The sequence below is a fragment of the Chelmon rostratus genome, chromosome 17, assembly GCF_017976325.1.
Source record: "Chelmon rostratus isolate fCheRos1 chromosome 17, fCheRos1.pri, whole genome shotgun sequence".
NCBI lineage: Eukaryota > Metazoa > Chordata > Actinopteri > Chaetodontiformes > Chaetodontidae > Chelmon > Chelmon rostratus.
The window spans coordinates 15,866,118-15,887,876 of NC_055674.1; the positions used below are offsets into that span (position 1 = coordinate 15,866,118).

General features: G+C 41.6%; 2 protein-coding genes across 2 annotated transcripts in view; one reads left to right on the forward strand and one right to left on the reverse strand.

Annotated features, from left to right (window-relative positions):
• Positions 1-1,011: 1,011 nt before the first annotated feature.
• On the reverse strand, positions 1,012-5,228 carry dexi (Dexi homolog (mouse)). Its single transcript, XM_041957115.1, has 3 exons — positions 5,137-5,228; positions 4,233-4,817; positions 1,012-4,062 (listed from the first exon to the last, which is right to left on the reverse strand). The coding sequence occupies exon 2, from the start codon at positions 4,671-4,673 to the stop codon at positions 4,404-4,406; it is 270 nt and encodes an 89-aa protein (XP_041813049.1). The 5' UTR covers positions 4,674-4,817; positions 5,137-5,228; the 3' UTR covers positions 1,012-4,062; positions 4,233-4,403.
• A 312-nt stretch (positions 5,229-5,540) lies between these two features.
• The window catches only part of clec16a (C-type lectin domain containing 16A), a 39,669-nt gene continuing 23,450 nt past the window's right edge, over positions 5,541-21,759 (forward strand). The window contains exons 1-11 of the mRNA XM_041956755.1: positions 5,541-5,692; positions 6,639-6,767; positions 8,129-8,262; positions 8,929-9,077; positions 10,943-11,048; positions 13,544-13,549; positions 15,628-15,751; positions 16,171-16,345; positions 17,131-17,181; positions 17,755-17,871; positions 21,078-21,378. Coding sequence (XP_041812689.1) covers positions 5,619-5,692; positions 6,639-6,767; positions 8,129-8,262; positions 8,929-9,077; positions 10,943-11,048; positions 13,544-13,549; positions 15,628-15,751; positions 16,171-16,345; positions 17,131-17,181; positions 17,755-17,871; positions 21,078-21,378 — 1,366 coding nt within the window. The 5' untranslated portion in view covers positions 5,541-5,618. The remainder of the gene's footprint in view (positions 5,693-6,638; positions 6,768-8,128; positions 8,263-8,928; positions 9,078-10,942; positions 11,049-13,543; positions 13,550-15,627; positions 15,752-16,170; positions 16,346-17,130; positions 17,182-17,754; positions 17,872-21,077; positions 21,379-21,759) is intronic.

The window sequence follows — 21,759 nt, forward strand, 5'->3', positions numbered from 1 at the left end:
TGGGGATTGACTCATTTTGGAGCCAGCCTCAAGTGGCCATTCAAGAAACTGCAGTTTATGGCACTTCCATGCTGGCTTCGTTTTTCAGCCCCGGTGTTAGCTGCTTGTGTGCTACATAGTCATTGGCATTGCATCATGGGAAATGAAGGACCCAGTGTTTCTGCCGTCGTGATGCTTTGATTTTGACCGTTCTTTTTCTAATCTGCCTCTTGTAAGTGGAATTCTAAATCACTAGTGTGCTGCTTTAAAAGTAAAAAGGAAACAAAAAGAAACGTCAGGTCACTGAAGAGCTCAAACATCAGAGAATCACAAGTTTCGACATTCTGACCTGTTTCCACAAGACACAGTCCAAGTGTCTAACAGGCCAATTCAAATGAATAAGATGAAGCAAAATGGTATTTCAGTCTTTCATTTCATTAAGAATGTCTCAGATGTGAAACACGTGAGAATCTACGGTACATTTCTTTTTTTTATTGTGGCTGTGAAATAGATTTTAGGAAGAAGGAAGAAAACAAGCAGCAGTTTCTTTGTAGGCTAAAGGGGCTAAATTTAGTCTTTATTTGATGTACTTTACTGTTCTTCTGTTTATATGAATAAATGGAATTACAGATACAGTACTAATGTAATAAATAAAGCTGTAATGTTTGGTCCATGTGTAAATGGACCAAGCAGTACATCCCCAGAAAAAGAAAGGGAATTTTTTTTATTCCACTCACAAAAATCTTAATATCAATAATATATATTCCTGGCAAACTGCAGATACTAAATAAATCTTAAAACCAGAGGGCAGCTGTCAGATATTTTGAAGATTTCATTCATCAAGTGGCATCGGAGTGGTCCGACAAGCTGCAGGAGTTTGCTGGTGCACTGATGCTCTCTTGTGGAAAAAATGGAAAGTGACACAAAAGGAAGCAGGTGGTAACAAGTCAGCAGTCCACTTTTCTGTTGCTGCCATTCATCTACTGCATGATCATTAATAAACATGTAAAGTCCAAACAGTGGAAGTCAGAGACAAAACGCTGGCATTCGCCCAAAGTTTATTAAATACACATTGGAAAATAAAACTCTGTTACGATCCATAGCTTATTATAGCATGTGCATGTCTGAAAAGAAGTACATGTGGAGGGATGACACAAGCGCTGGGTGAAGGCTGTATGTTGATGACGATGAGACATCCGACAACCCGAGCGGAAGCTCTGATCGGTCACAGTCTCGTGGGTTTCCACTAGGCTAATCCTGTGAGTAGAGTTGATCGGAACCCGACCAGCACAGTGTGGTATCATTCCCGGGAAGTGGCACAAACAGCTTCATACCTGAAACCAGTCAGGTGATTTATAAACAGATTTCAGAGAAAACTAGGAAATCTCATCTGACCGCTTCTCTCGCTTTTTAGCACATGGGAAGCGACTCGTCACACTGACCGTCAGGTATCAGCCTGTTAGTGTCGTCCACCTCCAGCAGCTGGATTACATCCTTTCTTGAATACTTATTAACAATTCATTGTTCATGTACAGTCAGCCCTTACCTATTACTGATTATACGACTCTCTGATCAAACATGCTTTACTATATTTAATGAATATTAGCATCCTGAGCTTTAGTCACATGATCTAAATGTTGTTTCAGGAGGATTTTTATCCTGCCAAAAATAGATTTTTTTTATGGACACACAGATTTAAACAAATTCATATACAACCGAATCAAAACATTTTAAATGTCACTACATAACACTGCTTACTGGCAGCCTTAATCCAAAAAAGAAGAAAGAATTTGGTTATTAGCCATCATTAATACTGGTTGAACTTTCAAAAACAGTCATCAACGTGTTTGACACAATTATTTCTTATTTCTCTGTTCTTGAGTTGCAGCACAGCCTTTTCTTTTGAATTCATTTCACAGTGTGGCTGAGGACACTCATCTGCCTATACTAAATGTACCATTTCAGCTGAGTAGGCAAAGTGTTGGTGATACATGCGGCTGAAAGGCTGTCTTGCAGACTGTAATGTTCAAATCACAGTCAGGCAATGAATTCTGCACAAAAGCTTGTATAGAGTATGAAACGTGCATGTGCAAATATTTAGAAAAGGTTTTTGTCTCTACAGCTTCAGTTATTTGGTGGACAACAACCACACTGAAATGATTAGTATGCACAATTTGCTACTACGGTAGACAGTACTGTACTGTATGCTATGAGAAACAGATCAATGCAATCGCCAGAGTAAATGTTGGCACTGTTCGTTTTTGCTAATCATGGATATGCTAAAACTTTGTTTCAATTTTATGCCGTAACAACTTGGTGCTTAAGGTCCTGGTAGGTTTAGGCACAAAAACCACTTGGTTAGGGTTAGGATATGATCATGTTTTGGCTAAAAATACGTGGTTTTGTTGCCAAAAACATGGCTGGGAAACATCCCTACCTCTCATTAAAAATACCCAGTTTTTCGGGTTTTGGCAGTCATCTCACCTAGCTGTCGTGCCACCACCACCTCCTCCCTCTGAAGAGAAACTCATATCATATACATGTATCGGTAATCTGAACTGCATCACTTTGATACCTATTGTAGAAATCTTGATATGATATGTAACGAATCTGTGGTTTGCATAAACGTACGATGCCAACATTCAATTCTGGCAACTGGGCTGCACAGACCTGTAATGCTTTCTTACAAATATCAAGCAAATCAAGTGGACTCTCCCCTTCCAAATGTCACTGACATGAGGCGGTTTTCCTCCACCCAGCCACAACCAAATCCAACAGATGGATGGAAAAATTACCTGATTCCGCGCACAATCTCATTCCTATGACTACAGAATTGCTGCATTGCTTGAATCCAGTATATTATTGCTATCAAGAATAAACATTTTCTGAACTGAATTCTAGATTCATAACAAACAGAAGAAAGTGCGATAAAACAGACAACAAAACAGACTAAACTGATTTCTTTTAAAAACACACAACCAATATCATGCGTTGAATTTGTTCTATGTCTCGCACGGTTGGAACGTTATAAAAACAAACATGTGTGCAACAGAGGATGACAAAGTCAGATATCTGAAGCACCTCTTCTGAGGTTCTTTTTCATATGAGGTTCAGCCTTTGACACAACTCACAACAGCTTCACACATCACAAGTGTGATCACAGCTGTCATTACTGGTGACTTTGTGGAAAAACTTTAAATTTGCATATAATCTGAATTATCATCAGACACACTATCAAAGAAATAACTTTCCCTAGATACAATAATACTTTCTGCACTAGAGTGACAAGTGTGGTAAATGTGGTATGATGCTCCTGGTTTATAAGAGAGCTTGAAGAGATTAGGGTTATAGCCAATATCCTGCAGTTTCACAGCCTGTGTCCAGTGTCAGCGTTATGTCTCGCTCCTGCACGAGTTCCTAGCTGTGCTCCTGAGTGCGTGTACATCCCTGAAGCTGATACACATTACGGGTGGCCTCAAAAGACACATTTCAAAATACACCTTAACGATGAGCGAGCCTGCGAACCGGCAATGCACGTTTTCTCGTCAGAAAACTTAAAAGGACAAACAAGTTGAAACAAGTTGTTCTGTGAGTGACTAAGTATGCAACAGACCTACAGTGGACGTGGTTTTCCTGCACTATGCCACTTCTTCTGAGTCATGCTGTTGGATATCTCACTGCGACTGAGGTGGCAACTTTCAATTCACTTCCTTCAGCGGTCAGCTACCAGATCTTGCACAGCCTTGATAATTGTTTTAAGTGTATCTGAACTGGCTGCAATGCAGACTACCTGAATTACGCTCCACCAGTAACAATTATTTTTCATCCACAAGGGACAGCTGTCTCCTATCACTTGCAGCACACAGTGCTTCCTTTTCCTCTTTTATTATGTCCAGAGTGAGTGGCACAGACGGCACTGCAAATCCCACTGGGTCCGACCGGACTCAATAGTTTTTAGAGTGGCAACAGACTGACTGACAGCTGATCCAGCGCAGAGTGCTCTTCCCACAGGACAGTCGCTGATCACATGGCTGGTGATGCTGAGTCTCTTCCTCCAGCTACCTTCTTTTGAGCCGAGACAACCTAGAGATGTGTGACACACAAGTGTTACAGCAGATAATCGCCAAAACATTTCTTACAGCTTCTTATACTTAATAATATAAAAGAATAAATTGCGAAGTGACCTATGGGCCTAATCATACAATCATGTTTTACTTCTTAGTGTCTTATTCTGAACAAGACATTCCACTTACTTTTTCACTGATATGTCTGTGTGAGAAAAAGGCAGCAATAGCATCCACTCTGAGGCATTTTGTCCCAACATCACTGACCGGGGTGTTTTCACGCTGGTCCAACCTGCACCGGACCTCTGCATCGTCATCACTTCCACTTAAATTCCCTTTCCGTCCTCCAGGACTGCCCTGTCACTCAAGATACCCCTCAAAGACATCCAGCTCCGTGTCCGTGTCGTACGGGACAGAGGCCGGGTCGGACAGCACCCCGAGGTCCACCAGTGCTTGGTCCATGTCCTCAGGCAGAAATACTATCCCCACATTCAGGACGATGTACTCCATCAAAAAGGCATAGTAGAGGATCAGGACGTTCACAAAGAACAGGCCCAGATAAAACATATATGGGAGCTCGTCCAACAGCGATTCTACCGAATCTAGCTGGGCATAAATTGGATGTGTCATAGAAAATAAAGAAAGCCACGGTTTGGGTCCTTGCGTTTGTGTGGGGCCAGGATGTGGCGGACTGGAGTTGCAGGTGTCACCGCTAGAGATCTCTCTGGGGTGTCGGGGCTGGGGCGCCCATGTCGGCTCGTCCCGACCTGCAAACTAAGATTGAGAGGCACCTATTTTAGTACTCTGGTGCTACTTTAGCTGTATGGTCGCTCCATAAGAAAACGATCACAGGTAGACTTAAGGGCGTAAGGTTCATAGCTAATAATAACCGGCAGACAGTATCAAAATATCACGCTAGCTAGCTCGACGCATTCTTGACATTGGTTCGTTGGGTTTGCGGAATTCACGCCATGCCAGTTGGCAATGGCTAAAAACAGTAGCATGCGATGCTAGTGCGGACAAACACGAAGATTTCTACGAGCAGAGAGATTTGTAGTATACACATCCGAACCAGAAAATACGAAACACTCACGAATACACGCTTCTGTCACTATTTTACATGGAAATACCCCTTCTGATATGTTTGTCAACTGCATCAAAACAGTCCTGGCCACGACGCGACGCCTGCACCCTCGGCAGTTGATTGGCTCACCGCTTGTCAAGCTCTGCTGTGATTGGTCTTTAAGGTGTCAATCGGCTTAACGACTCTCTCGAGAGGACGTGTCGCGTGCTTTAATCGTCACTGCTAACGTGAGAAGTGAATGTTGTAGTCCTCCTCCACTCGTTGCGGTTTGCTGTATCAAGAGTCTAACGTAGAAGAACTGCAACTCCCAGACAAACCATACAAAAAACCTGTTACGTAATGACCCCTCAGCCCCGCTATCGCCGCCTATCACCTTCTGTTTGTTAAGTAGCTCTCTGTCCGGGGAAGTGGGTGTAATGGATAGATGCGGACGCTAACCTGTGCAAACTAACACGCCAGGCAAAACACCAGTCCCCCTTAAAGTCGCAACCATGTTCGGCCGGTCACGGAGCTGGGTTGGAGGACAGGGGAAAACGAAAAACATCCACTCCTTGGACCATTTGAAGTGAGTAGCTAGCATTACATGTGCTAATCTTAGCCTCTATGGTAACCGGTTGATAACGTCTCTTAGCGTTATCATTAGCCGAGTTGTTAACAGCTAAACAGCAAGGTTAGCTAACTAACTACAGCTGTCCGGATATCTAGTCAGCTAATAAAATCTGTGGTTGCGCTGTCGTTTCCATTCTTTTTGGTACGATAGACATGTGAGCTAGCTTGTTAGTGTTATCTTTAAAATAAAATTCCACCCTAAAACAGAATGACACTGTACTCTACTATTCAAATTATTTTGACGAAATAAAAAGCAAATAATGAATCAGTATCTAACATCGTATATTTACTATCCATACACGCTGAAAATCGAAGCTCGAATGGCCTGCACAGGTGTTTTCAGTTTTTCTGGCTGATTAGACCTCTATTCAGGTAGAAATAGGAGGGAGCCATGGTGGGAATTACCTAGGTCACAAAAGTCCATGTGCTGATCAGGATGGCAGAACTTGGTTGTCCCACCACAACAGGTGTGACAAATGAACCTGAGAGTGAGCGAGACGTCAGTCAAGTTGAGTTGTTGAGTCAAGATTAATCAGTGAAAATAAGTGAAAACACCTGTTGTATGGGTGGGTGTATGATAGGGGCTTTAATTACTGTTGTTACATGGTTTGAAGATGATCCAGTTACTCTTAGTTACAGGCTATATGTCCACATTAGATTTATGTAAACATAAGGTTCACATTTTTTTAAACAGATAAATTCCTCATGATAGTAAAATCACCACTGGGCCTGTCAGTGATATAAGATTTTTCATTATTACGACCTGTGAAGCAGCTTCCAGATGCGTCTCCAGATCATGTCTTTGCACTGTTCCATTTAGAGATAGATTTGCACATATTAATGAATAAAAACTGAGCCTTGCGTTCACCACTTCCTTCCCTTTATTCATGCCCCTCCATCAGGTATATGTACCATGTCCTAACCAAAAACACCACAGTGACAGATCACAACCGAAACCTTTTAGTGGAGACCATCCGCTCCATCACAGAGATCCTCATCTGGGGGGACCAGAATGACAGCTCTGTGTTTGAGTAAGTATCAGATCTTTATTCCAAATCCCTCACCTGTAGCTACTAATATGCAGATGTGACGCCTGCTGGAATCAAAGTGACAACTTTGTATTGTCCTGTATTTGACTCTCTATTCATATCGGCACGGTTTGCTAATCGTGCACACTCTTTTTATAGCCTCACATTCATGCATTCAAACAGATGCACACTTGTAAACTAATGAACTGTGACTTTTCCTTGCTGTCAGATGTTTTAACACCTCTCCATCATTGGAAGTAACACAGACAGATAGTCATACACTAACAAGACTTGTAAGCCCACCTTCTTTCTGTATCGCAACAATGCTCTTCTTCAAGTAAAACTGTGTCTGTGTATCAAAGAGATTCCAACTTTTCTTCCTGTTGTGCTGGCTTTGCACAAAGTAGAAACATTTTGACTTGTGAAAACATTAACATACTTGTGTGGAAAATTACATATTTGTTAAAAAAGGGGGGAAAAGCAGTAGTTATTTTCACACATAATAGGCAAATGTTTGCATTTTGTAATCTGTCTCAATAAATAACCAAATTTATGTTCAGCTGAGCAGTTGGCTTATTGTACAGTAATAGTCAACCTCTTGTCTGTGTGTGTTTTATGTTGTTAAGATGCTGTTAAATATTGTAGGAGAACATTCTGAAGTCTTCTCATTCTAAACCACTGGAGCATTTCCGTCGTTTCCGGGGAGTTAAGCCTGTGAGACCATAGTGCTGTGTTCTTGTTTTTAATCAGAAGCAGCTCTGCAGTTAGCAATGCATGTCATCACCTCTGTCTATCCACTTTGCCACCTCTGGGTTTATCATACGAACCAGGAAATGGTGCAGAGCAGAAAAGCCACAGAGTGTTGAAAGCATATTTGGTGCTATCAGAAAACCCTCAGAATAAATGGTCACTCCTTATTCTATATTCTACTAGCTGGTCAGTGTTTGGTGAGTGTTAGATGCTTTATTTTTGTTTTTTGTTTTTTTTTAATGGTTGAACTGAGATTCAGTCCTACCATCATGATAATGATCTTTATATATACAAACATTCGGTTTGTATGATGTAAAGTACTAGTGGTAAATTCAGTATTTTGTTTTCTTTTTTGTGTGTCTGAGATCTGGCCCAATGATAACCTGGAAGGTTTCTTAGGATGGAATGAACAGTATGTGACTACAGGATATAAGCATAGTGCAGCACAGAAATAATGGTCCACTACCAGAATCAAATCAGAGATGTTGTGGGTATATCACATCTTAACCACTAGTCCACGAAGCATTCTTCTTCTTGACAATTACTCATCAAGATGAAGTCATCATGAATTGCATCCTCTATCTCTTTGTGTGTCCACTCCTGTGTGTGTTCAGCTTCTTCCTGGAGAAGAACATGTTCGCCTTCTTCCTGAACATCCTGCGTCAGAAGTCAGGACGCTATGTGTGTGTGCAGCTCCTCCAGACCCTCAACATACTGTTTGAGAACATCAGCCATGAGACTTCCCTTTGTAAGTATTTGAATCAACACTGGCTGAAAAACTAGAAACTCGCATATGATGTAATGTATTGCAATAACATAGCCCTGCAACAGAGAATGCATTTCCTAAAGACTGCTGCTTTATTAGTTTGTGTGCACTTTATGATATAATGCACTCTTATTGCACTTAAGGTTGTCTAGGACTGCAACTAATGTTTGTGTGTTTTGTAGGCCAAACAATGCAAGGTATGTTGCATTGCCTTTCGTTGCAGAAATATACAATGCGTTAGCAGCCTGCTGCATTTTTTGTTGTTGCTAGGCAACAGAAAACTCAGCAGATGATATACTGACATTTATACAGTGAGTTGATATCTCATATAAAGTAAGTCAATTCTGCATTTCAGTAAATTGTCGAGGTATTACATTTGTGGTATCATGTCAACAGGAATAAAGTTTTTTTTCATGTTCACAGTCTACAGTCACTGCGGTAGTCCAGCCCCACGGATCTGATTATAGTCGAGCAAAAATGAAAGTAGTGCAGTGAAGCTATCGCTTCTCAGCTTCAAGTGCTTTGTGTGTGCTTCTTCAACCACTGCGCTCTACTCTGAGATGGCAAATAGAAGCATCATCAGTTGTTCACAAAAAGCCATCTTCCTAAACATTTGCTTTGTGCTCTTCTCTTCTCTTCTCTTCTCAGATTATCTCTTGTCGAACAACCATGTGAACTCCATCATCGTCCACAAGTTTGACTTCTCAGACGAGGAGATCATGGCCTACTATATCTCCTTCCTCAAGACCCTGTCTCTCAAACTTAACAACCACACTGTGCACTTCTTCTACAATGAGGTGAGGCGTCAGGGGTTTAGAGGGACTGAAACAAAGGTGACACTGACCATCTGGCATTCAATGCCTGTCGTGCTCCCTCTATGGCAGATGAAGAGGAAGGAAGGAAGAGATGAAAGATGAGAGGCTTTCATTTGCATTTTGTGCAAGATGAACTCTCTTTGTACTTACCAGGCAATTCTTTCTGCCGACCACACTTCCTGTGTCAAAACATCTGCTTCCTATGTAGATGGTCTGATTTAGCTAATGTTATCCACAATCATACAAACAAACCTCTTTCTCTTCACCAGCTGACGTAAACTTCATTTAAAGGACTGTAATGAAGAAGAATGAGCACATTGTTCTCAACAACATCTTGTTTCTCTGAAGCTGAGTTTCAAAACAATCATGTTTATTTCAAAATATTCATAGGCTATTACCTGTGCGTGCGTGCGTGCGTGCGTGCGTGCGTGCGTGCGTGCGTGCGTGTCATATAACACCAAAGAGTACTGACCACCTGAATGATCTCTGATGATGATGTTACCCTTCATTGTTTCAGCAGTATCTCTAGTCCCTCCATTGGCCTGTGTGTGCTGGGGAAAGGTATTGGTGTACTGTTGATGGTAGCTTTACCCCTGAAGCCAAAACCAGGCCCAATGTGTAGATCTGAGAGTATTTATGTATATATATAATATTTCGTTGAATAAACCTTATACATTTTATTAATTTCAGCTTCATTTTACTTAAGTTATCAATTAATAGTAAACGTAAATTATGCCTTTTTGGAAAAGTAAAGGAAACATTTTTCATTTCTGGACGTAAAGTTTTTAGCATCAGTCAGTTTGAAGGCAAACCATATTTATAATGCTAAAGAACTTCATTGCAGCCTTTCTCCCACAATTTACATTAGTCATATTTATAATTCATTTCTCACTTCATTTATTACTAATTCATAATTTATTGATTTATAATTTAGTCCCCTCCAGAGGGAGCTATTGGATCACTGATGACTTAAGCCTCTCCTGTTCCTGTCAGATCTACACAAGTTACATTTTTAAGAGCAGAGGACACACTCCCGACTTGGGTTTGGAGTCAGGGTCGGGTTTCTTCATTCACTGTGACCTCTGTTGCAGTGACTGAGGAATGTTTGGGTAGAGGATCAGGCCCTGTCACAGAGAGAGATGACTGTAAAACTCAGAGCGGCTGGTTTGTCACACGCACATTTACTTAGTGCAGCGTGCTGGTATGTAAATACACGTTGACCATCTAGCGTACTGTAAGATTGTTTGGAGCCAAAGTGCAGCTTGTTTTTTTTTTTTTGAGTGTGTCCGTCATGATTCAGCATGTGCCACAAACCCTCAAATTAAAAGCTCACAGTGTGTTCTTTTCTTAATGCTAATCTTTTGATATGAAGAGCAACTTCTACAAGTCAGCAAGAAGTCAGGTTCACTTACCCATCCAATATAACATCAAGACTGACTGAATATTAAGAGTCATAAGACTTTTGCCATGAATTTTGTAGGATTTGAGTTGATCTAGAAGGTTACTTGTCCGCTGTATGTGTGCTGATGGTGGAGAAATTCTTCTCCTTTTAGTATCCTGTTGTCGTGCTTTAATCTTTAATTTTGACTTTAGTTTTATCTGCCCAGCCTGTATTTCTGTAACAAAACAAAACACAATGCAGTGACTTGCACTCGTAAAACCTTTTCTCAGTTAAATAGAGAATCAAGTTTTCCACTTTCATTAAGTCCTTTCTTGTCAAAAAGTAGTACTGCCCAGACTTTCTGTCTCCACAAGCTGCTTTCTCTCTCTGTGGTCATTTGTGGCCTGAGCGCGGTGCAATGCTGTGCCTTGCTCACCGGCGCCCCCTCTCTGTCTCCCACACACAGCACACTAATGACTTTGCCCTGTACACCGAGGCCATTAAGTTTTTCAACCACCCTGAAAGCATGGTCCGCATCGCAGTCCGCACCATCACACTCAACGTCTACAAAGGTGAGTGCCAGCAACATGCATGCGCACATGCTAACCATACACACACACACACACACACTCTCTCATGGGATGCTCGGACTGCCTACCGCCTTTCTCTGTCCTCCTTCTCTCCTTCTTGCTGCTGCTTCTGATGCATGAGCATGATTAACAGGTACCCCTGTAACAAACACAGATACACTGTGATTCATTATCATTCTAGTATAGAAGAGTAGCTTTCGAAAGTGTGATGCAGTCCAAATGATTTTTAAGGTGTCTTTTCTCAGACCCTTATTTTATGATGCGTTGCAAAATGTTTTGCTGATTTGATTGTAACCTGTTATCACAGTAATAACATCTGCCATAAAACGCGCATCTTTTCTTCCCAGACAGCAGGTCCACAACACAGACTGGAAATTCTGTAAATATTTGCTCAGCTGACAGATGAAAGCTATTAACCTAAATAGTCAGCTGAAATGGAAGAATTAAAGAAAATATGTAGATATACTGTATATACAGAAAGATCTGGCTGTAACCCTAGAGGCACAGCAGTGAGCCAGCAGCTGTGAGCGTCTTTTTTTGTTGCATAAATAAGCCACTTTGGGGGATGTTTGGTTATTTTGAGGATAAAAGAAGCAATTCATACCCTGTTGTCAATTTATGATTCAGAATCACTTTTTCTTCGACACATTTGTCATTACCTCAATAACATCTGCTGATCAGATTTTTGCTGTTGGTTTTGTTTCTGTTGCAACAAGCCGATTGTGATGTGCACTGTGTGCAGTCAGAAGGACATTCAGCCAGCGCCAAATATCGATGCATAATTATATTTTACATTGGTATATAAAGTAATTTGATGTAATTTGACTCTACATGCTAGAAATTTTTATCCCTAATTCATGTTTTTTTAGTTATTCACAATTCACTTCTGTAATCCATTTGTTGACGCATTATTATTATTTTTAGCTTCTCTTGTGTTATTATTGATAAAGTCACTGACATACTTTCATACTTAGGAGATTTAATGTGTTAAATGACAGAATCTGATAACGGTATCATCTGTTCAAGATGCAGATTGCAGCTAACTTTCTTCAAGTTAATTAATATGAACTTTGTGTGTGTTTACGAACTAACTCTTCAGCAAGTCCCCCCTACCCAGCATGCAAAGTCATTGAAATACCACCACTCAAAAATCTATTGTACTTCTTTGTACTGCGTTTTTTTCAAAATTAATACCCTATGGGTGCAGAAGCAGCACAGCAGTGATGCTGCGAGTCTATAAGCAACACAATTTTTCCAAAGGCCGTGTTGCTTTCTGCACTTTGCTGTGTCAGCATCTGCTTCTCCTTCCTGCTGTGACATCTCTCTGGGCTCCTCAGGGCTCGGAGCTTGTCGCCGTCACTCCAGGGGAGGCGAGCAGTGCATTTAGCGGGTTTGGCTTGTCTCCACATATCATGCTTTTCTTCACTATACATAACATTGCCTCCACATACAGTCACTCCAACATATCAACTATGGCATCCTGTCTGTCTCCGTACCTGTTACTTCTTGTAATCCTGCATGCACATTTTGCACCATACAGCTTAGCGTCTGACGTCTTTAACTCCTAACATTGACGTCATTACAGTAAGCATAACTGACCTTAGCCAGAAATACATGTCACTTCTGAGGTAACCAGGTGATGTGGAGAATGTATCATTGATGGGCTGGCAATGTGCTATGCTGTAGTAAGGAATCTGTCAAAGAGGGAAGCATCAACTTAATGCAGCATCTCAAACTGGTGTTTTTTTCTCCCCTCCATCTGAGAATTGTCGGGACCACACAGAACATCTGCAACTGTAATGCACAGCTGTAATGCAAAGTATTCATTACACTGTGATTTTATGTAGTGAGAGCTGTAGCTTATTGTGGCAAAAAAAATCCAAAACACTTCAAACATCTTGCTAAATTTTTAAATGTAATTTTGACTTCCATACTTGCAGTGTCACAACACACAACACAACTCTTATCTGAAAATGGGTCTGTGTATTGTAATGAACACGTTGCTGTTCGATGCTTCCTACTGATTCCTTGGGTCACGCACTGCAACAAATGACAACCTGGAAAAGGATTTTTAACCAGCGTCAAGACTAATTGAGCTAGCATCAAGATATTTTGGTGAATTTCTGTGACGTTATCCCTGCTAAAGTAGCTTTTTTTTTTTTTTTGAGGAAGCTGCTTGTTTCAGGTTTCTTTTGTTGACATGTGACATAGTTAAAAGCAATGTGAAATCCTAAGTTTAAAATGCTGAGGTAACATCTAAGCTCCTTTGCCAGACGTGCCATTGTTTGCAGTTGATTTGTTAAGATACCTATGGGGTCCTTCCCAAACCTCCACCCCTCCACAGCCGTCCCTTTACTCACATTAACCCTGTGTCTGTTTCCCCCTCTCCCTCCTCCTCAACAACCACTCCTCTTCCTCTCCTTGTCTCTCTCCTCCTCTCCCTCCTCCCTCTGCGCGCCCCATCTGCCTAACTCCAGTTTCATGTAAGTTGGTTCCATTCATTCAGTCTTTTTCTTAGGGCTGGGTATCCTGGAAGCATGTTTTCCTTGTACTGTTACCAGTTGTTCATGCAGTACATTGATGCAGATAAAAAACCTAATTAGCCTGTAAGCCAGTCAGTGTTTTTCAACATGGGCTGATTTCAATCATTCTAGTTTTTTTTAATGTGATTTTAATACCTCAAAATGATTAAAAGCATTGGTTTGACTAATTATTACACTTTACACGTTTTGTCGATACCCAGCCCTATTTGTTCCTAATGGTGTATTTGTTATAAATGTACTGGTATAATTATCCTTACAATTGTCGTTCTTGTACACCATTCTGTATCACCCACCTGCATACATGCAGAAAAAAACAGCATGCCTTTTAATTCTTTTTTCTTGGGTTAATTGTTCCACAGACTTAATTTCAGCTGAGCCCCACATGTTGGTTGTTATTTTGGTGATGGGTTTGGCTCACTGTTCTGCTTTAATTCTCAGTTCACGAACTAAGAGCTGGACTGACACTGTGACTTTGAGCCGTGGCAGCTTTCTGATTTGTCCCTTTGTTTTCGGCTATTATGTAATCCATTCATTTGTTTTGGCTGCTCATTCACTACCTGTCTCAGTTTGACCTGTGTGCGTTGGCATTGTGAAATTATTAGCAGCTTTTATTTGCATTTGGACGACTACATGAGAAAGTGGAAATACACCGGGACTGTACATTTTTCAAGTCTCTTATTCCAGACAAATTAAAACAGATGCATGGAAATATTCGCAAATGCAATGTAACACAGGTGTCTCTGTAGTTTCTCTGTTGCAGGTTCTCGCAGTATGAATTTGTGGACACAGTTTGTTCTCTTTTATAAACCAAGTCCGACCTTCACCCGTTGCTTAACTTTGTTCTGTTAAAAGAGTTCTCCACTGATTTAGCATTGCACTACTATAAGGATAGAACTAAAGAGATTAATTGCATTTCCACTCAAGATACCCACAACCTTTAGTCCCAGGAACTATCTTTCAAGGAAGTAAAAGGTTCTTTAAGCCCCCTTGTTGTCTGCATTTCCACCGCAGTCTTAAGACCTGTTAATTTAGTCTGCTGTGTCCCTGGGGAAAGTATCTGCAGTGGATACGAGGCTATTGTTTTTATGTTCCATGCATTCTTCTTCCTTGTATAAACCTGGCCACCTACATTACCCACAATGCCACGCAACCGCAGACAGTATAGATGGAGATCTGGGTGTGTAATGCTAGCAATGGCTGATGTAGCGTCGGACTGGTAGCCTCAAGCAGACGAGAAGTGGGCTACAGAGGTCTGATAAGTTTACTTCTGAACTCCACCCCGTTGATTTTTTTCATCGTCTATCTTGTAGTCTACAGTTCCAGCCAACACTGCCCTCAAGTGACATCACTTACCCTCTGGAGCTACATAAGGCTTTCTGCAACTTTATTCACATGCGCTGAAGTATTTCCCCATACCTGTAAACACACTTTGAAGGGAAAAATCGGCGGAGTTCCCCTTTAACCTTTGTATAGAAATTAGATTACATTTCTATAAGATTGCTCTATGACTAATCTTGTGAAAAGCATCACTACTAATACAAAGATGGACTAAATCTGGCTCTTGTTTTAAGATATGCTCCTAAGAGAGCATCAGTGAGTGCGACACTCTGATGAACACAGGCTCAGATCACAGGCTTGGATTAAACAGACAGAAAATGTGTTGGAAAAGCAGTTCTTCCCTGTCTGATTACAGTGCAGTCCCTGTCATTGAAACTGAACCGTCTTTCCTTGTAGTCCCTCGCCAGTAGTAAATCTGTTTATTGCTCTGTCAATGGATCGATTAGACCAATTCATGTACTTAATTTGACTTAATGTGTTTGATTAATTTTCTTAATTTGTCTCTTAATTTTAATGGCTTATTTGTTTTTTCAAATCATATTTATCTGTCGCATTCTGATAATTCTCTGGGATCACGAAGTGTGTGTACATGTGTGGGTGTGTGTGGGTATGTGATACCCGTGGGCAGCCTTGGTAACAAACCTAACCCAAAATCTTGATCCTGACCCTGCTCTCTCCAGTGGACAACCAGCACATGCTGCACTACATCCGAGATAAGACAGCAGTCCCATATTTCAGCAACTTGGTCTGGTTTATTGGCAGCCATGTCATTGAGCTGGACAAGTGTGTGCAGACTGATGAAGAGTAAGTGTCATCTATCATTCTCCATGTAATTATCTCTGTGGCCTCTAGAGGTCAGGCTTGTGTAGGTTTGTAGCCGTTATCCCTGGTGCTTTCTGTTATGTGATATATTTTAACTGACTTACTCACTGAATGCATTTCCTTTCAGTGGTTTTCAAGTTAGAAGAATACATTTTTTATTGTATGCCAGTGTCTTTTTATGTTCAGCATCTGCACATGCAAGTGTCAAGACAGCATTTGTGTTAAAGCTGCCACACAGTTTAAAAAATCAATGGTGTGCAATGTGGTACAAAGTTTTGCCTGTATATGCATTAAGATAATGTACAATAAAACATGGAGGCCGTAACCTTTTCATGCCTGGAGTTGGTTGGTTGGTTTCCTGTCACAAACTAACATCTCTGCCTCTCGCCGTTGTGTCCCAGACATAAGAACAGAGGGAAGTTAAGTGACCTGGTTGCAGAGCACCTTGACCACCTCCACTACCTGAACGATATCCTCATCATCAACTGTGAATTCCTCAATGACGTTTTGACCGACCACCTGCTCAACCGTCTCTTCCTGCCCCTCTACGTCTACTCTTTGGTCAGCCCAGAGACGGTATGTTACCTGCATGTGTAAATGCATTCAGTCACTCTGACGTTAACATGTTCAAAGTGCTGCTTCCGTCATTCATTTCTAAAATATGCGAACATCAGATCGCTACACGATATGCTATAGCACATATGCACGTAGGTGTTGTTCCAAGTGAATGTGTGAAAAAAATATGAGTGTGTGTGTACAGTCTCATCATAGGTTTTTTTTCTTCTTAATGTAATTTCACTGATGAAGCCTTTTTAACCCGTTTAAGGCTGCAACAATTATTTTGTTGAATTGTTCAATCTGTAAAATGTTCATCACAGTTCCAGTGTCCAAGGTGACATCTTTAAATTGTTTCTGTTCAACCAACAGTCCAACACCCCAAGATGTTCAATTTATAGTGATATAAAACAGATAAAAAGCAGTGAATTACATTTAGAGAAGGTGGAACCAGTAAGCATGATTAATGACATAATGGACCGCACCAGCAGTCAGACCAGTAAATCCTATGTGTTTACAACTTAAAAACTGAAAACGATTTCCAAATTCTGCCACTTTAATTTGTAAATGTTTTTCCCACCATCCACTGTTGAAGTTTATTGCAGTACAGATCAAAATTGACATGCAGAGACTTAAAACTTCATCAACAGAGCTCAGGCATAGAAATAAAACACACATCTCTCCTCTCTGTCCTTACTCTCATCTCATTATGCATTTTACTCTCCCTTCAATCCCCTTATAGATGCCAGTTATGGAACTGCTGTATATGTGACCTTGACTGGCCTTTAATTTTTCTGTTTGTTTAGTCTGAAGACCGAAAGATCAACCCTCAGGTGTCCCTCTACCTGCTGTCTCAAGTAAGCAACACACACATGCACACATCAGACGCCACCAACAAAGCACTGGTATATGAGTTAATCCGCATCATTCTGCGTATTCATCATATAGGTTAATCCCTCAGGAAATGTGACATACGTGTAATAAGTAAAAATATACTCCAAGTGTCAAATTGTAAAAGAGACTCACTGCTGCAATGTGTGTTGTTTGTAGAATTTTTCCTTTTGCAGCACTTTTGCATGTAAGGTAAACCTGTCCAGTGAACTGCTTTAGCTTCAAAGTGTGACTGAAATTCAAATATGCTGTTCTGACTTTTTTTTGACATGCAGTACAGTTATAAGAGCAGTAACAACTAGGTCCTGTTAATTACTGGAAGGCAGCCACATCTGTAGGAGAGTTTGGGAGGCTCACATAGTTCGTTTATTGGAAGACATTTGGCATTGTTGAAAACACATTTTTTGGTAGAGTTATGAACGTGACCGCACTTTTTTCACATGTGCTCCATTTCATTTTCACTGGATGGTTCTTGTTTTCAAAGGCATTTTTGTTACTCTGATTGCTCTCTTAATAGTGCATGTCTGTGTGTTTTACAGGTGTTTCTTATCATCCACTATCAGCCAATGGTGAACGCCCTGGCCGACGTTATCCTCAATGGAGACCTGTCTGTCTTCACCCCTCAGACAGACATGCACAGCACACACAAGAACACGGTAAAACAACAAAAAACACAGAACAACATTCAGAACACAAACACATACACACCATTCAGACCAGCATGCAAACCAGAAATACAGTAATGTTAATGTTCAGTGTAAACACCACTCACTGCAACATGGTTTAAAAACCACTGCAATACACACACGCGCACACACACACACACACGCGCACACACACACACACACAGTACAGCAGGCAAACAAGAAATGCACACAGGCACACTTATGCCGGCAAACACGTGGATACACACACACACAGAGCAAACTGTACATAGTGATACGGTCACACTCTTGTGCACACACACACACACACACACACACACACAAAGACTTGAGTTCCAGAAGTGAGCGTAGGTGGTTATGAGATCGCGGGGTCATGGTTTTCTCCATGATTCACCCACATCAAGGCAGCAATATGCAAATGACCCTCATTGTTTTTCTTCTTTACATTTGTCGAACTCTCTCTCCCTCATTTCCATCTTTTCTCCTGTCCGAGCCTTGGATTGAGACGTCTTGTCTGCCTTCACTTCTGCCTTTGTATCGTCTTTTTCTCACAGACTCTGTATTTTTGTCCGTATCTTTATGATCCTTTCCTATGTCCCCCTTGCCTCCGCCTCGTCTTCCTCATTTGATTCCCCTCACCCCTCATTTTTAATGCTCTCTTCTTTTTGCTCTTCTGCATTTTCTTGTCTGTGATTCGACCCCCCTCCCCCCCGTTTAATTTTTTGACCATCTGTCAGTGAGGCCAGGTAGGCGTGCTGAGGTAGTGAGCGTTTCTGAGAACCTTTGTGGTTATTCTCTGTGCTGCGCTTGTGTGCGTCCACGTGTGCGCGTGCGCTAGACCTGCGGCTGTTGTAAGAAGCGGCCTACCATTTCAGTGAATGTGAGTTAAGGCGTGATGTTTTAATACTGTTGGTCTACCACAACAGGAGGCAGCAGACACAAACTAGTACCTGCCTGCTGTTCATTCAGCAGTGCTTTTCTCTGTCTCTGTGTTTTTGCACTTTTCAAAAGTTTAAAGAAGTGTAGTGTGTACACATACTGTTGAAGCCGCTGAATTGTCACTGTCATGTGGTTCTTCAGGCAGATTATCCTGCTCTGTGTTTTTCACCTTTGTTTGTTCTCTACTGTTTTGCCACAACAGAATTCAACACGGCCCATAACTCGAATGACTAACTCAAACTGTGTCATTTACTTGCATTTAACCTGCAGTGATGCGCATCTTTGTGCCCTTGAATGTGCTCATACCGGTGTTCAAATTCATGTTTATTCAATCTTTATGTTTTAAGGCTCATAGGACACCAGTGTTGCACCATGAAAACGCCCATGACAATTTCAGATGATGCACAAGAGACACTCAAAAGAAGGATTCTTTTGCATTAATGCCGGATTTTGAATATGCATTGTTTCCGCCACGTCAGAAAGAACTGCTGCTGTGTTATTGTTTGATTTATTGTAGATGAAACACCAGACAGATTAAGGATGGGCTCTGTTTCTGCACAGGTGGTCAAATGGTACTTCCTGTTTTTGTGTGATGTGGCAGGAAATTAGGTCACATGATGGAACACTGACAGAGCTGTCTCACCTAACCCAAATCTCTTTCCTGGAAGAAGTCTGTCTGTCTCTCTGTCTCTCTCTCTGTCTCTCTCTCTCACTCTGTCTCCCTCCCCCTCCTCCCCCTCTCTCCTTCCTTGTGTTTACTTGCAAGTGCACCAGTTACATACATGATGTCAACACCTGCATATCTGCACAGCTATATTTTTTCTTCCAAAGCACATGCAGCTGTTACAGTTGTGTGCACTTATAAGAATATCTTCAACCTTCAAATGGCGCCCTATTTTGATGTGCTGCAGTGTGTGTGTGTGCGCACGCACACGCGCATTTGCCTTACATGCTCCATGACCTCCATTAGTTTCTCAGCATAGGCTCGGAGTGTGAGCGGTTTACCAGAACACAGTCAGCTAACAGGTGCAACATACACACACACACACACACACACACACACGCGCGCTGATACCAGTTTGTGGTTTATGTCTGACAGTGTGCACACACTGTTTTTAGTAGCAAAACAGTATAGTCCTAAATGCTCAGATGCACCCAGTGTTAGAGATAGATGGCACAGCGTTTTTTTGAAATGTGGCTGGCTGTAGGGAGGATTAAAAAGACCTCTCTTAGTATTCCGTGGAAATGAGTAGCGAAGGCGTTTAGCTTTGTTAAACATCAGGTCAGCAGTCGAATAGTTAAAAATTGGGCTGACTGAATCTGAAACAAAAACCAGTAAAAACAGATTTTAACCTTTGACAACCACTTTCCTGTATTCAGTGATATCATTTTACTAGTTGTACTGACAATTATTGTTTTAATGATTACTGAGTCGATGCTGACATCTTTGCTCAGTATCTTATCAGTTATCAGCTGTTTCCTGTGTACATATCAGCTTTCTGGTGCAGGTTTTAGGACTATATGTGAGAAGTTGGTTTCCTCTAGTTCCAGCATGGCTTCACAGAAGTGGCCTCAAAGCCTGTGTGTGCGTGCGTGCACATGCATGTCTGTCAAGTGGTCAATTTCTCTTCTATTATTCTGATCAATTTTATCTGGGAGGAAGTGGCTTGTGTGTTTTTATGGACTTTGATCAACGAGATAAAGGGTTTACTGTAAGGCTCTGTGTTTGTGAGCATGTGTGAAGATGTATAGGCACATCAGTTATGCAAGCGTGTTTATGTGTATGCGTGTATGTGTTCTCTTGCATATTCGTGTGTCTGTTTTTTGCATGCACGCCTCCCAGTAAACGGTTGCAGTGCTGTATCTTTCTGGAAACGGGACAGTTAGTTTCTTCTCAGTATCTGGTTTCTGAGTGTGTTTACTTCAGACCGTCATTACCTGATTAAATACGCCCCCCTCCCTTTCTTTTCTCACTTGTTTTAAACCATTATCTGCCTTTTTTCTTGAAAACAGGCTGGGAGGTATGGTGCTGTATTAGCACTGTGGTACCTTTGTAGACATGAAATACCAAGAAGCAAAGACACACTGCTTTATTTCAACCAAAAGCATCTTTGAAAGCACATAGATAGCAGATACTTTTGTGATCTCATGATCATCAGAAAGGATTCTGACACAATGTAAAGTTGATCAGATTGTTCTGTAATCATCACTTCTAGTCATGTAATGTCTTCCCGTCTCACAAACTCTGTCCCCCCCAGACCAGTGCAGGAGGTGTGCGTCGGTTCACCAAGCCCCCGGAGTCTCTTGAGCGCTCCCTGGAGCTGTCGCGCCACCGCGGCCGCAAGAGAACTCAGAAGAGGCCCAACTACAAGAACCTGGGCGAAGAGGAGGATGACGAAAGGGCAGGGGGAGGGGGAGGAGGCAGCGGAGGAGGAGGAGAAGAGGGCTGGGACGACGATGGGAGGGAGGGAGGCCGAGAGAGGGAGAAGGGAAAAGGTACAGAGGGAGTAGGAGGTGGGAGTTCTAAGGGAAGCAGAGCGAGTGGGGAGACGGCGGAAGGTGAGTGTGTGTCTCTTCGGACACAGCAGTACAGGACTGTGTTTTGTGAGTGTTTCTTTACTGCCATCAGTCAGACACAGTCTCCCATGATGCACCCTGGTTACCCGACAGCCACCACAGCAGCAGCCCTCGTCTCCGAGCAGAAAAGAGAGAGACCAACTCCTCAAAAGACAGAAATAGCTTAAAGGATGATAGCAGCACATCTTTTTACTGTAAACGTGCTCCACTTTTTTTGCTTTTAATTTTGGCCGCTTAATTCAGTGTGCACTTGACTGCTGCTGTCAAATCCATGCATGTATTCTTTATTGCTAAATTAAGATTCAGACTGTGCACATTTCTCAAATTAAGGACCTGCAATGGGAAGAGTGTTTAAAAACAACA

What these genes read in the sequence shown, in the direction of transcription:
- dexi (XM_041957115.1), bottom strand. Translation starts at nt 4,673, where the DNA reads ATGACACATCCAATTTATGCCCAGCTAGATTCGGTAGAATCGCTGTTG.